General features: G+C 39.6%; 1 protein-coding gene across 1 annotated transcript; it reads left to right on the plus strand.

Moving 5' to 3' along the window:
- The first annotated feature begins 14,185 nt into the window (after positions 1 to 14,185).
- Positions 14,186 to 15,339, plus strand: LOC113288799 (histone H1-like). The gene is made up of 2 exons (XM_026537922.1): positions 14,186 to 14,434; positions 14,565 to 15,339. The coding sequence occupies exons 1-2, from the start codon at positions 14,255 to 14,257 to the stop codon at positions 15,120 to 15,122; spliced, it is 738 nt and encodes a 245-aa protein (XP_026393707.1). The 5' UTR covers positions 14,186 to 14,254; the 3' UTR covers positions 15,123 to 15,339.
- The last annotated feature ends 400 nt before the right edge of the window (positions 15,340 to 15,739 follow it).

The raw sequence follows: 15,739 nt of genomic DNA on the forward strand, positions 1-15,739 counted from the left end.
CATCTTTTGACTTTTGTCAAGAATATAAGATAAACTTGGTTAAAGCGAAAGCTTACCAACATATATTTCGAGAAATATGTAAACAAGTTAAAGCTCGAAATATCAAATGTGCATAATTGAAGTCTATATAGCCATACGACTTTTGTTTCAAATATGAGGTAAAGTAGATAGACTTTTGAGTGATAGATGAGTTCAAGTCTCCACATACCTTTTGTTGATGAAGTTCCACAAGATCCCTTTAGTAGTTCTTCTTCTCCAATCCATGAACGCCATGAAGTTTAATGCTCAACTACACTTTCTATCATATCCGAGACTTAGCTATAAGTAGACTAGAAATCAAGACTTATAGTTTTGGCAACTAAACTTGACAAACAAGCTTGAGATAGCAACGCTTGCGAGTTCGACCGAGCAGCGCTCTAACAATCTCCCCCTTTGTCAATTTTAGTGACAAAACTATCATTACATATGGAATAAAAAATAAATAAACTTTGTAGCTTCTCATTCAAATGATTGATTTCCTTGGTTCTTCAACATTACTCGAAATCTTCGTCACTTCCAAGTACTCCAGTGATTCTGAACGTGTTCAACTCAGCATCATAGTTATTGAAGATCCGTAGCTATAACAATGAGAAAACAGTTGCTATTAATCATTGTTATACAGTGTCATAGTGTTATTACACAACATCAAAGTTCAATTGTATCACAACTTTGATAACAATACTATGGTGATATGTATCACTCCCCCTTAGTCAATACTTCATCTCACATGAAAACCACTCCCCCTTACATAATGATCCGTAAACCATATGTATTTGTAGTGTGAACTACACATTAATTCTCCCCCTTTTTGTCAATATAAATTGGCAAATGTACGAAAACTAGTGGGATCCTAATGAAATTTCCATAGAGATACTTCATGACCAAAAGAGAACATATCAAATTTGTTTCGATGATTTCACATAGCCGAAACTAGTGTATTCATCAAGGAGTTTATAAAGATACAAGAAAACTCCTAAAATATTCCACAGCCGCACTCCCCACAAAGATTTGGCAATTAAGCACAAGTTCAATTAAGAACTCTCCCCCATAAAATGTCGTTCCCGAAAGAACAACAAGAGCGACCTTACTCTCACAAGAAAATAAGGATTTCTTTGGACATTAACAAATCACATGAAACATGAATTTGTATCCAAAATACTCAATTAAATTAACCACAAGAGAACCCATGATTAATTTAATCGGAAATGCTCACGTAAGAGAACATATGGAGCCGCACTGTATTTACACAAAGATGTGGATCAGTGGAAGACTAATACTGCGGAATATTCAAAGATTCATTTTATTTTTCATCAATATTTGCATAGAGACATGTAATAGATTTAATCTTTGTAGACAAAAGTTCATCCAATCTTCCATCAATATTTGTATAATGACATAATAGGCTTAACATTTGTTGTCAAAAGTTCATTCTATCTTTTATCAATAAACACATATGATAGACTTAACTTTTGAGCAATTATGGGACAATCATAGTTCACAGACGCAAACACACATATCCCATAGCAAGTTACAATATATAAACCCATAAAGATTAATACTGCAAAATCATCTTCCAAATAAACTTTAGAATTGAAATAAATAAATCTAAAAACATTGCAAGATGAAAATCGTTGGAAATAGATATATGTACTCACAATAATTGTTATTCCAAAACCTAGTTATCCTTCTTAAGACACAAGAAAAAATTCTCATAAGAAGTTTCCTAGAAATCAAGACAAACTCGTAATGCACATACAAGGTGATTTGTCCTTAGAGGGTAGAATCAATCTTTTCGCATGGATTTACACCAAAAATAGCTACCAAAGCCGTATAAAAATATTTTCTTAACAAAGAAGAACATACAAAGTCATTATCGACTATGCATTATAGTTCACATAAGATGGTTGTGAACATTCAAGAATCACATAGCAATGCGTGCTATTGCCCGTTCATGAACTTCCTTCTTTGTGATTCAACAACAACATTCTTGTAAAGCTACAAATGAGCTTAGAAGAGAGGTACTCCAAGAATACAAGTGCCCAAGTCCAAGAGAAATGGAACAAGTACGACAAAAGGGAGCAAAACACTAAAAAACAAGAGACAAGACAAGGACCAATCTTAACTCATCCAAATTCAGGAATTCTCATCTTCATTTTGAAGAGAATTCAAAGAGTAAGAGAATGTAAAAATAATGAGGTCATTCCTATTTCGGATGAAGAAATTACCGTCAAAACAAATTTACCAAAAATCGACATTTACAGGCCAGTATGCATACCGGTTTGCAAACGAAATTTCGTGACCTGGAGAAGTATGAAAACGGTTTGCGTACTAAAACCCCTGGATTTTGATTTTAAATGGTGGTATGCATACCTAGTATGTGTACCGTGAAGTCCATACATCCCGAACTACTATTTTCAAATCTAAACATTTAAGAACCTTAAACACAGATCAAGTTGGGTAGAAATGAACGATAAGCAAGGTACATGGATCATTATAAAAACACAAATCTTTCTCAAGTTTATAGACATACCTTTTTAGAAGAATCCAGTCGAATTCTACAGCCTTACCGAACATAATCCGTGTTCCCCAATTCTCGTGCTTCCCTCATCGTATACATAGCAGGGTATTCCTTGGAGAGGATGCACTTATAGCACAATCAAGTCGTTTTGAGGTGAACAATGTCTTTCCCACCACAAGTGACTTTTGGATTATCATGAAAGAGATCGCTTTTAGAACCTTTCACATCCAAATCCATCTTTCCAAAGAACTTTTTAAGTTCCAACATCATGGATACTGCCTTCTCCATTGTCATGGAATTTTCTGGGAGATCATTCCTTTTCACACTCAAAACATCATTGACTTTCTTTGGTATCCACTTTTGAGTGCGTTTAGGAACAACCAGAACCTTTTTCCCATTACTCTCTTCTAAAATTCTCGGAAGAGAATTGGATTGACTATTCTTTTGCAAGTTAGTCTTTCTCCAATTGGGAGCATCGGATCTTGTCTTCGTTTTTACGTTGTTATCCTTTTGATAACCATTACGATTGTGAAAAAGATTCGTATGACGTTTATAGGAAAATCTAGGTTTATCACAACATTGATTCCTTTGCCTAAAGGTTGGACAGCTACAACATGTAACGTTAAGGGGATTATTCTTAACATATGATCTTGGTTTCCCAACTTATTGTGATTCCCAAACAAGAACATCATGAAGTTTCTCATTCCTTATACGGAAACGACATCTCCTTTCCAGGTGACCTTTCTTTCCGCAATAGTGGAAAACATAAGGAATGTTCTTACCTCGATCCGTGTGTGCTGACTTTGTAGGTTGATATACTTTGCTCTTTTGAACCTTAACTGCCGGTAAAGGTATTTCACTTTTGCCATCAGTGGAAACCTTTTGTTGAGAAGAATCACTAGCCTTGACAAATTTTACCTCTTTGCTAATACTTGGAGCATATATTCCCTTATAGCCCAATCCTCGTGTATCACGACGATTTTTACTTGCTCCTAGCATAATGGTTAATTTTCTTGAACTATTATTGAAATTTTTCAAGTCATCTTCCAACATATTGATTTTATCAAGAGCATTAGCTAAATCAGCCTCAAGATGTTTTTCTCGAGCGAGAAAAACGCTTTCTCTGTCATCAAAACTTGCTTGCTGAGAGTTAATCCTTGCTTCAGTTTCTGCAAGTTTCTCTTCCAACAATAAGTATTTTTGATAAACATTATCAAATTCAAGTGACTTTATACTCGGGTTTTCCTCGGAATCTTTGAGGACCGATTCGCAAGAGCGATTCCAACCATAATCACATTCTTCTTAATTTTCAATGAATCCAAAAACTTAACATACTATGAAACTCATCATCAACATCTCTATCAATATCTGAATCACCTTCATCAGAAAGTTCATCCAATTGTTCTTCTAGGCATGTTTCCCAATCAACAGTTTTCACATTCAGAGAATGTTTCGATATTGACATAGATGTAACAGTTCTCTCAGGTGAATTCAATCTTTGAAAATCATCTGGTAATTTCTGACCTGGTGCGTTATTAGAGATAGACTCATCCATAATAATCAGATTGCTACAAACACAGACTTATGAGGCCTTTAACGTGTTTGCCTACTCTGATACCAATTGAAAAAGCGGGGGTCTAAAAACCACACCTAATATTTCACTTAGCAATTCGTATGGACAAACTCCAATATACTTTCAAGAGAATCAACTAGACATTCAGACTCAATCTTTAGAAAAGTATATCAAAGAGTTATATCTTAGTTTCTCAATTCAATCCGCAATCAAACTAATAAGAATTTGCGAGCCCGGTTGAATAAGAGAAATAACTTGGATGATATCACAAACCAATATCCAAGTGTCAATCAATTCAGTCAATAACCCAAAGTCCGGATTCAAGAAATGATTGAACTTAACGCACAACCTGTGATATTTCAATTATATAAAAAAATACAATGCGGAAAAGAAATAACACACACACCAGAAATTTTGTTAACGAGGAAACCAAAAATGCAGAAAACCCCCCGGGACTTAGTCCAGATTTGAACACCACAATGTATTAAGCCACAACAGACACTAGGATACTCCAAGTTAACTTCGGACCGGAATGTAGTTGAGCCCTAACCATTCTCACGCTGATTAAGGTACAGTTACGCTCCTTACTTGGCTACAATAGATGCTAAGTTGATTGAGTATTTCACACCTACAATTCCTGAAATTCTACTTGCAAGAACATATTTCATACGCAGCAAGCCTGATTACTTGGCTACAATATATGCTAAGTTGATTGATTCCACCTAGCAATTATAGGGTATTAACGATTAGCTTTGTTGATTTGAAATTCAATTTAATTTCAATTCAGACTTGTGTAAGATGCATGCTCCTCATGTGGGTAATGAATTGCATCACTCCGGTTCCATGGAGATACATTGCAGTAATACTTTGTCTTATGAAATTTATAAATTCTCTTTATTTCTCCTTTATTGTGGTAAAACAAAACATTTGAGTTATTTTTTTGTGCGATTGCCTCAGTTTTAGGCATAAAAATATCTAATGACTATCTTGTTGTAGAACACAACTTTTGAGGTTTCTTTTTGTGCGAATGCGAACATTTTAGGCACATGTATATCATAGACTATAAGAATTTAGGCACAAGTATATCAGACTATCAAGTTTTGTCTAACTTGATATATGTAGAATGCATTATATTTTCCTCCCCTTCATCGTGTTCTTAGTTAGACAGGTTATAATCTAGTTTCAGCAAGAGATCATGATAATTACATGATAATTACGCAATCTTCTTCTACTTGCGCTTGTTTCTTGTCTCGCTAGCAATAGACATTGAATAATATGCAGCAAAAAATTTTTTTTTAGCCCCCCATTTAAAATACATGGTTCCGCCACTGAATCAACTCAAATACTTTTTAATAATGTTCGTACAAATTTGGATTAAGTCTGTAGGTGTAAATAATCCACAGATCCAGGTGGAGCGATCCTAGGCAATGATCCATCAATAATGGGGAAAGTGTAAATTATTGAATCATATTATCCAGGCCCGGCGCCAGGAAAAGGCACCAAGAGAACCCGTGAAGATAGTATGTGTATAGGTAAAACTCGGATGTGACGCCTGTCAAGTACTAGGGTAATAAATGCTCTGACAAGGTCGTTGAGAAGATAAGAAAAACCTAGTCAAAGTAAGACTCGGGACTAATGATATCGGGTCAGGATGAAGGACGACATCGGCCACAACTCACTAACAACCAACATCGAACAAAAGAACATCTGGAGAAGACCTCACCAACCTTGGCTCACCATATCGGAAGGGACATCACTCATCACCCGAGAAGAACATCAAGAAAGATGTACCCAGATTTACACTGTAACTTGGGTGTATCATCAGGTACGACTATAAATAGAGAGCTCTGTAAAGAGTTAAGGGGGGCAATTCAGTGAGAAAAGAGAGAAAACTAAGAGCATTGTGGTAAGAGTAGAGAGTTAACTAGCGAGATTATAACTTTGAGTCAAGCCTGAACGAGAGTTAACTAGCGAGATTGGTGTATCATCAGGTGCGACTATAAGATCATCCCTTTACCCCCGTGGACATAGGTAATCATACTGAACTACGTATATCTTGTGTTCTTGAGCATATCTTGTTTGTCTACTTCGATATGTGTGTATTTATGATTCTTTGGATGTAGAAGTAGGATTTTCCACCTCTACATTCTGGCGCCGACTAAGGGGACCGTGTAACATCTTTAGATACCTTGCATAAAAACCATTAAAGAGAGATTCCAAAGCTCCTAAATCATCTCATGATGTTAGTCGATGCTAAGTGAAAGACTCTTGTGGTTAAGCATATAAATTGGTAGATGAATCCTTAAAAAGCAACCTTTATCTTAAACTCGAGTTTTTTACAACTGTTTTGTTGAATCTTTGCTGAAATCATTGAGCTTAAATCTCTGTTGAGTCGAGTAGTTTTGGTAACAGCTCGATTGAAATCGAGTTTTTGTCTTCTCGTTTCTTTTAAAAATCTCTTTATCTTGCGTTTGAACTCGAGTGTTTACCCCTTATATTAGTAGGGGAAACTAGCGATTTGTTATTTTTTTTCTTTCGAGAAATGTGGTCTTTATACCGAACTCTTTGAAATACCTATAAGCAAAATCACGGATTTGAACTATAGTTGATTGTATTAATGTTTCCTTATATGGATGAGACGGGCTGTTAGAAATATTCAAAAGCTCCCAAAACATCATCTTTGATGTTGGTAGTAGCTAAAGTGAAACTTCATATCGCAGGTCATTTCTTGTCGTATGGTAATTAAACACAACGGTAGCAGTGGTAAAACCGACTCAAAATCATTGAGTAAGGGTTACTAAAACTACGGCTAGAAAGGGTATGATGAGAACTCCGTTGATGATATCATCCTAGTCCCGTAATAAGAGCCGCACAATACTGTTAGAAAGCCAATATAATCTCAAGGTAAAGTTATCCTTGCGGAGTTCCGAGAAAAGAATCGAGAAACCCCGTTTTGACAACCTGCGTAGTTGGGACACCGAAAAAACGATTGACGGAAGTCACCACTAAAAACCCTAGACAAGATATAAACCTTCCGATCAAATGTACGGACGATTAATGATTTCTGGCACAAGGAATGTAAGGACAAATGATGATTAATGCATGGGAAAAGTACCGAAAGCGACGTAACAAAACACCTTTTCAAAAATTGTCCTCATAGTCAAAACCGTCTAATTTGTTGAGTTCAACATGTCAAAGTAAAATGGAATCGTAATTGGTTGGATTTCTTCTTTTCTAAGTGTCAGAACCTTTATACTTCATTCTTAAACTTTTTCGAAAACATATCAAAGTGAGGTGTTGTGTGTTTTGCTGACGTAGGTAGGGACGGGCGGGCCGAATGATACAAATCGTACCCGAGCTGGTGTCAAGCACTTCAGGGACATGCAGGATCCTGAGAAATCATACGATAGCAGGAACTAGCGCGCAAGAAGGAGTAACAGATTCACGACAACCAAATAGCCAACAACACCAGCCGGAAGAATCCCAAGCACAGGGTGGATGAATGGCCACTGTCAATGAGGAAGTCGATCTGGGCCGAGACGATGATCTTACCTCGAGAAGATTACACATCAACCCGAGCCAAATGAGACCAGAGGATATGGTAGATAGAATGACCGCGTCAGACACAGAGGACGATGAGGAGGCGCAAATGATGAGAGAGGATCGTAGGCGAGCCCGGCAACACGCAGAGTACCAATATGCCTTGGATCAAGAAGAAGAAAGGCTTAGGCGAGTGCGTTTGGGACGAGATAACACACCCTGAGACGTCCCCCTGTCGCACCTCCAGCACCACCACCAGACGCACCGCCTACCACAGCAGGAAATCATGTGAATGGCCACTCCATCCATGAGAGCACCAACCCGACATTGATGGGAATTCTAGCAAATCAGAAAAGGCATGACGGCTTAATGAGGGAACTTCAGAGAAGAAATCTAGCACTAGAGCACGAGAACTATCAACTTCGGAACTAGAGGTCTAGGTCACGAGGATCATCGAGTCAAGGGGCGTCCAGAAACCACACCCGATCAAGGCTCACTAGAACTCCATCACTCGGCCAAGGGCGGGCACCCGACCCCAACCGTGCGAGGAATGGATATGATCCTCCCGAGAATTCCTCGACCGCTGAAGAAGTGCGAAATGGTGGACCCAATGCCACAACAATGGCTAAGCTCGAACAGCTTGAGAAGATGGTTAATAAATTAGCAGGAGATGGGGAGGACGATAAGTTGGCAGAGGTGATTAATGAAGCAAAGAAAAATCCGTTCACTCAAGAGCTAGAGAGAACACCCTTTCCTCCGAAATGTACACTCGCTACATTTCCCTCCAGATTGGACGGCACGGGGGATGTAGGAGAACACATCAAGATGTATAGCATGTCGTTGTTACAGTGGAAGAACCATGATGTGGTCATGTACAAGTTTTTCCCGGCAAGCCTGGAAGGCGAGGCAAAGAACTGGTTCTATACCTTACCCGACGAGTCCATAGGCAATTATGAAGCCTTAGTGGAAACTTTTCTTGAAACCTGTATGCACAACAACATCGCACGAATAAGGATAAATAATCTATTCACGCTAGCACAAAGGTTCAGGGAGCCCTTAAGATCTTTGACGGATAGATGAATAAAATTGTGCACCGATATCGGGAAGGTGCCCGTCGACCAACAAATCTTCGGGTTCGAAAATTCTCTAGGGAAATCTGATCCCATATGGATAGCCATGTACACTGAGAAGACGAAGACATTAAAGAAAATGATAAGGATGCAGGAACATTACATTGCGTTGGAAGATATACAAGAAGGAGCACAAGATAGAGGAGTCCAAGAATCCAGAGCAGCAGCCGGGGAGACTCCTTAAAGGGACTCAAAGCGATCATAAAAGAGGATGATGGTACCACAACAATACTCGTGCAAGAAGGAATGGGTCGAGAAAGGAAAAAGGCCTCGTCATGAGCTGAGAACTTACACACCTCTAAACACGCCACTAGAAGAAATCTTTAAGGAAGTAAAAAAAAGAAATGACATTAGGTACCCGAAGAATAGAGGAATACAGTTTGACGAGACAAGGAACCACCCAGAGTTTTGCCATTACCATCAGTACGAGGCCACTCGGCCGACAATTTTTGGGAGGTGAAAGATATCGTTCAACATATAATTAGGGATGGCTACTTGTGACACTTTGTTAAACAAACAACACTGGAACCCACCACTCCTGACGCTCCTGTACATCAAGTAAGGATCGATCGCGGAACTCAGTTCACCTGCAATACCATCTCACACTCGACAACACAAAGGTTCGACTTAGGAACCGGTATTACGTCAAGAATCCACAAGAGGGATCGGGATGGGAATGAGATCTTCAGCGTAGAAAAAACTTTACCTATGGAGGCCTGGATGATGCAGCCGGTCACCTTCTCCGATAAAGACGTCTCGATGAACGGACAAGCACATGGAGATACCCTAGTGATCACCTTATTGAAGAGTGGGGAGTCAAAAGGATACTGATGGACAGCGGGAGTTCATTCGAGGTCCTCTTCTATGACACGTTCCAAATAATGGATCTATCTGATGACATTTTAATCCCCTAAACTTATCGGATCTATGGCTTCAATGGGAAAGTGACCGTACCAAAGGGGGAAATCATCCTCAGATTCTCCGATGGAGAGGGATACTTGGACACACTTACCACCTTCTGCGTTGTGGACGTAGTATCACCTTATGAGGTGATCCTCGGCAGGGCATGTATTGCAGGCATCAAAGGGGTGGCATCGGCTTACCACCAAAGGTTAAGATTCCCTTCTTACAGGGGAGTCGTTGAAGTGCTAAGTGATCCTCAGGACGCACGATAGTGTATGCAGTTAGATATCCAACAAAACGAGGATAGGCGATCAAGACAGCGCCAAGAAAAGAACAAAACTAAGGAAATTAAAGCAGGGTAAGAACTGGAGAAAATAATCTCACAAGCGGTCACAATCTATGAAGCAGGCGAGAAAGAGATCTTATAGCAATCAAAGGAGGCGACACCGATCGCAGAGCCAAAGCCCAATTTCTCGGCCCTAGAGTCTACCCGACAGATCAACTTAGGGACCAAGGAAGAACCAAAGCTAGTCAGAATCGGAACCTTGCTATAGGACGAACAGACAGAGCAGCTGATAACTCTATTACGGGAATACATGGACGTGTTCGCCTGGGAGATGCACGACATGGAGGGAATTGACCCGGAGGTGTGCTCACATCACCTAAGGATAGATCCTAAGTTCAAGCCGATCCGACAAAAGATGCGTCGAATCGCACCCGAACTACAAGCAGCGGCAGAGGACGAGTTGAAGAAATTACAAGTGACTGAAATCATTCGAAAGGCCCAATACCTGCAATGGATATATATAACATGATGATAGTCCCTAAAAGGAATGGAGGAGTCAGGATCTGCATCGACTTCAGCGATTTGAATAAGGCTTGCCCAAAGGACAGTTTTCCTCTCCCCAACATCGACCAGCTAGTAGAATCCATAGTTGGATACAAGGCGATAACACTGATGGACGGGTACTCGGGATACAATCAGATCCCTCTAGCTCCCGAAGATCAGGAACATACATATTTCTTCACACCCAGAGGGCTATATTGTTACACTAAGATGCCATTCGGGTTGAGAAACGCTGGGGCCACTTATCAAAGGTTTGTGGAGGACATTTTTGAGGATAAAATTCACAACACCATCGAAGTCTACGTGGACGATATGCTAGTAAATAGCAAGGTAGCATCCAACCACATTGATGACCTTCAGGAAATCTTTCAAACTATGAGAAAATATAAGATGCGAGTGAACCCGGCTAAGTGCACCTTTTGGGTCACATCGAGTAAATTCCTGGGATACATAATCACTGATAAAGGTATAGAAGCCGATCCCGATAAGATTAGGTTTGTCTTGGAAATGCCATCTCCGGTAACAATAAAAAGATATGCAACGGTTAAACGGAAACTTGGCAGCGTTAGGAGGACTCATTTCACGGTCGTCGGACAAATGTAAAGACTTCTTTGGGACACTAAGAAAAGGAGAAAAATTCAAATGGAGCGAGGAGTGTGAGGAAGCATTCCAAAAGATTAAGCAACATCTCGCGAGTCTGCATGTATTACAAAGACCCTAGCCGATGAAGTGCTTACCCTATACCTCGGGGCAACTAGTCATGCTATAAGTGAGGTTTTAGTTAAAAATGTCGGAGTAGAGGAGAAAACCATATACTTCATAAGCAAGACTATGAACCCGACGGAGAAGAACTACATCAGAATCGAACAATTGATACTCGCCCTAGTATTTGAAACACAAAAGCTGCGGACGTATTTTCAAACTCACAAGATCCGAGTGCTCACAAAATCTTCTATAAAATCAGTACTTGATAGTGCGGCAAGGTCGGGACGGATCTCTAAATGGAGTGCTCAAATTAAACAATTGATATCTTCTATGAGATGAGGACAGCAGTAAAAGCGCAAGCAGTGGCCGACTTCTTGGCGGATTTTCCTCTAGACGATGAAGAGGAAATTGAAGATATCCCGGGTATGGAAGAAGATCGAGAAGATCCATCCGACCTACTGGAAACATATAGCCCGACACGGTGGGAAGTATTCGTAGAAGGGTCGTCCAACAAAGACGGATTGGGCCTAGGGCTAGTCTTCACTACTCCAAAGGGGAAGAAGATGGTTCACTCGTTCAGGCTTGAAATTAAGGCGACAAACAATGTCACTGAATACGAGGCCGTAATACATGCCTTGCGACTAATAGTAGAAATGGGGATCCACGATGTGAGATTAACTAGTGACTCTCAGTTAGTCATTAGGCAGATCAACGGGCAGTACGCTATACATGACCAGTATTACAGAAGTATTGGGAGCTCGCCCAATTTTATATCGGCCAGATACCAAACATCAAGTTCAGACATATCTGCAGAAAAGATAATCTACATTCGGAAGCACTGGCATACATCGCCTCAATGTTAAAGACTCGAGTGTCGAAGGCATCAGAGTCATGAAAATATTGATGCCATCTGTACCTGAGACAGTGGACACTAAAGCATATGTAGCTGTAACCACGACCAATAAATATGAAGCTGGCGATTGGCGAAAACCCATCCACCAGTATTTGGAGACGGGATAATTACCCAAGGGACGACCCGAGATCAACAAAATTAAAAGCAAAGCAACAGCATACGAATTACGAGACGGTATCCTATATAGAAAATCCTACCTGGGGCCGCTATTGAGGTGTCTAAGCAAAGAGGAAGGGTACTCGATCTTGAATGAGCTACATTATGGCGCCGCGGGCAATCACAGCTCGAGCCGAAGTCTGGCAGCCCGAGCCAAGACCATGGGATATTTTTGGCCCTACATGAACGACGACGCAAAACATATGGCGTTAATTTGCGACGAGTGCCAAAAGTTTGGAAAGAAGATACACGCTCCTGCAGTGACCTTAAACTCAGTAATTATACCTTGGACCTTCACCAAGTGGGGGATCGATATCGTGGGACCATTGCATGTCGGGTCGGGACAAAGAAAGTATTTGATCGTGGCTACTGATTATTTCACCAAGTGGGTAGAAGCTGCACCACTGAGGCACATTCGGGACAAGGATGTGTTTCGTTACATTTGGGAAAACATCATCTGTCGTTTCGGCGTGCCGGCAGCAATCGTCTCGGACAATGGGAAACAACTACAAGACAAGAACATCGACCTACTATTCAACACCTATAACATTCGAAAGAGTAAGGCAACGCCCATTTACCCACAAAGTAATGAGCAGGTCGATATCACAAACAAAACAATAGCAAACAACCTGAAAAAGAAGTTGGATGGGGAGTACGAAGAATGGTGTGAGGAGCTCTATAATTTTCTATGGGAGTACGACCACAACTCACAAATAACCAACATCGTACAGAAGAACATCGAGAGAAGACCTCACTAACCTCGGCTCACCATCTCCGAAGGGACATCACTCATAGCCCAAGAAAAACATCAAGCAAGATATACCCAGACTTACACTGTAACTTGGATGTATCATCAGGTGCGACTATAAATAGAGAGCTTTGTAAAAAGTTAAGGAGGGCAATTCAGTGAGAAAAGAGAAAAAACTAAGAGCATTATAGTGAGAGTAGAGAGTTAACTAGCGAGATACATCCCTTGTAACTTTGAGTCAAGCAATAAGATCATCCCTTTACCCCGTGGATATAAGTAATCATACCGAACCACGTATATCTTGTGTTCTTGAGTATCTCTTTTTTGTTTACTTCAATATATATGTGTTTATGATTCTTTGGATGTAGAAGTAGGATTTTCCACCTCTACAAAGTCTGATTTTCTCCGTTCTTAATTTGAATTGCATGGAGTCATGGAGATGGACTGACGGGAATAGTTACACCCTGCATTCCATGCAGTTTCCAAACTTAGTTTTTTTATTTTTATGTTTTGTGCACCGTCTTAATTTGATGGATGACCCCCACGAGCTACAACCATCAGCACCACTAAGTCACCCATAGTCGTTCTAACAAGTCTCATGTCGAAGACATCTCGGGCAACACCTTAGGATTTAGGGGCAAAACAAAGAACAATGATAAGAAAAAGAACACAAGAGAAAACACTTTTTTGTTTACACAAAAATTGCACACAAAATGAACCGATATTGATGCAAATTTGATCACATTGTAATCTAATCTTCCCTCTCTTCGATCTCAAAAAATAAAAATCGATTTATACAAAGAAACCACAAAGAAAAATCACTTCAAACTCACCAAGGAAGCACACAATAACACAAAAACTCAAACCCATTGTTTAGTAGAAAAGAGCGTACACAGTTGTAATTCAAAAGATAAGATCGCCCAACAATTCCCCTAAATCAAACGATGCTGATTCCTTCCAGCATGGACGGTCATAGTTTATTTAACAAATGGATCGTAATCCGCATGAGCTCAAACCAGCCAATCAGAATACATCTACCATTTCTCAAAGAAACTTTCATTTCCCTATAAATACCAGTTAACCGACTTCCCCATTCTTCACCAGAGTAAAGAATCTTCAATATCATCTCAGAGATTTCCAGAGAGAAAAAAAAATCTTCTAGTAATTTTCAATTCAATCAATATGTCTCAGAAGGTTGATGATAAAACCATGGAGGTAGAGAAACAAGCAGCACCAGTTGAGAAGAAATCAGTCAAGGAGAAGAAAGAAAAGGTTCCCAAAGAGAAGAAAGAAAAAGTTCCTAAAGAGAAGAAGCCTAAATCTGATAAAGCTTCTCATCCTGCTCACCCACCTTACTTTCAGGTGAATATCTAATGAAACCCTAGAATTCAATTTCGATTTCGATTTCAATTTCAGTTGTGTTTTGTTTTGATTGTTTACATTTATTGGGATTTATTTTTATTAATTTAGGGTTTGATTTTTGATTCTGCAGATGATTAAGGAAGCTTTGTTGGCATTGAATGAGAAAGGTGGATCTAGTCCTCATGCTATTGCTAAGTACATGGAAGAGAAACACAAAGATGTATTACCAGCAAATTACAAGAAGATGTTAGGTGTTCAATTGAAGAATTGTGTTGCTAATGAGAAATTGATCAAGGTTAAAGCTTCTTTCAAGCTTTCTGATGCATCTAAGAAGGAGAAAAAAGCTGTTCCTAAAACTAAAACTGTGAAATCTGTTGCTGCTGTTGATGAGAAGACCAAGAAGAGGAAGAAACCAACAACAACATCAAAGCCTGCTAAGTCTACTGCTGCTGCTGCCGTTCCCAAATCGGAAACTACTGTGAAGAAATCTGAAACGGTTGCACTACAGAGGAAGACTACTGCTCCTGCAAAGAAAGTTGCTGCTACTCCTACGAAGAAAGCTGGTCGTCCTGCTAAGAAAGTTGTTCCTGCGAAGAAGGCCAAGAGAACTACTCCTGTGAAAGCTAAACAGCCTAAATCAATCAAATCTCCTGCTGCCAAGAGGGCTAAGAAGACTGCTGCTGCTTAATTAGAGATGTCTAGAGATAATTATGGGTTGTTTTTGGTTAATCTTGTTAACTGTGTGTTTTCTTTAGATGTGAATATAAAGAAATTTCATGGATGTTTCTTTTGCTTGTGCGTGTTAGTTGGTTTTTATAGTTAGAGTCTAACTCGGTTTGCAGAATCTGTGAATGTAATCCTGCACCTCTGTGCTTTGGTTTTAATGGAAGAAGAAGTTTAAATCCTTCTGGGTTTTGTTTACATTTTGATTCGGAGTTCTATTTTCCTATTGCTAGTTGGAATTATTCGGAGTTCCAACACCATTCCTAAGTTTTTTTAATTTGCTCAAAAATTGCTGGATTCAACATAACCAGAAGCATATAGATTTGCGCAAACGAATCCCATGAATTACTCCACCGCAAATCCGTCCATTATTCATTTGCTAACCGTAATATCTTAAGTCTTATCTAAATTGAAATTTGAAATGTTTAATTAAGAAAAATAGGCATAATCCGCGTGTAATTAGTGGAGGGAATTTCTTAGTGAAACCGAGTGGTAACTCATTACTATTAGGCACTTTCATGGCAAGTCCCACTGCCTCGCCCCTTCACCAATGACGCAAGTCACATAACTAATCCACTGTCA

The sequence above is a fragment of the Papaver somniferum genome, chromosome 6 (assembly GCF_003573695.1).
Source record: "Papaver somniferum cultivar HN1 chromosome 6, ASM357369v1, whole genome shotgun sequence".
NCBI classification, from domain to species: Eukaryota; Viridiplantae; Streptophyta; class Magnoliopsida; order Ranunculales; family Papaveraceae; genus Papaver; species Papaver somniferum.

Bases quoted from the DNA above. Each gene is read 5' to 3' on its own strand.
- LOC113288799 (XM_026537922.1), top strand. From the start codon at position 14,255: ATGTCTCAGAAGGTTGATGATAAAACCATGGAGGTAGAGAAACAAGCA. The intron at 14,435-14,564 runs GTGAATATCTAA...TTGATTCTGCAG, and splicing joins CTCACCCACCTTACTTTCAG to ATGATTAAGGAAGCTTTGTT.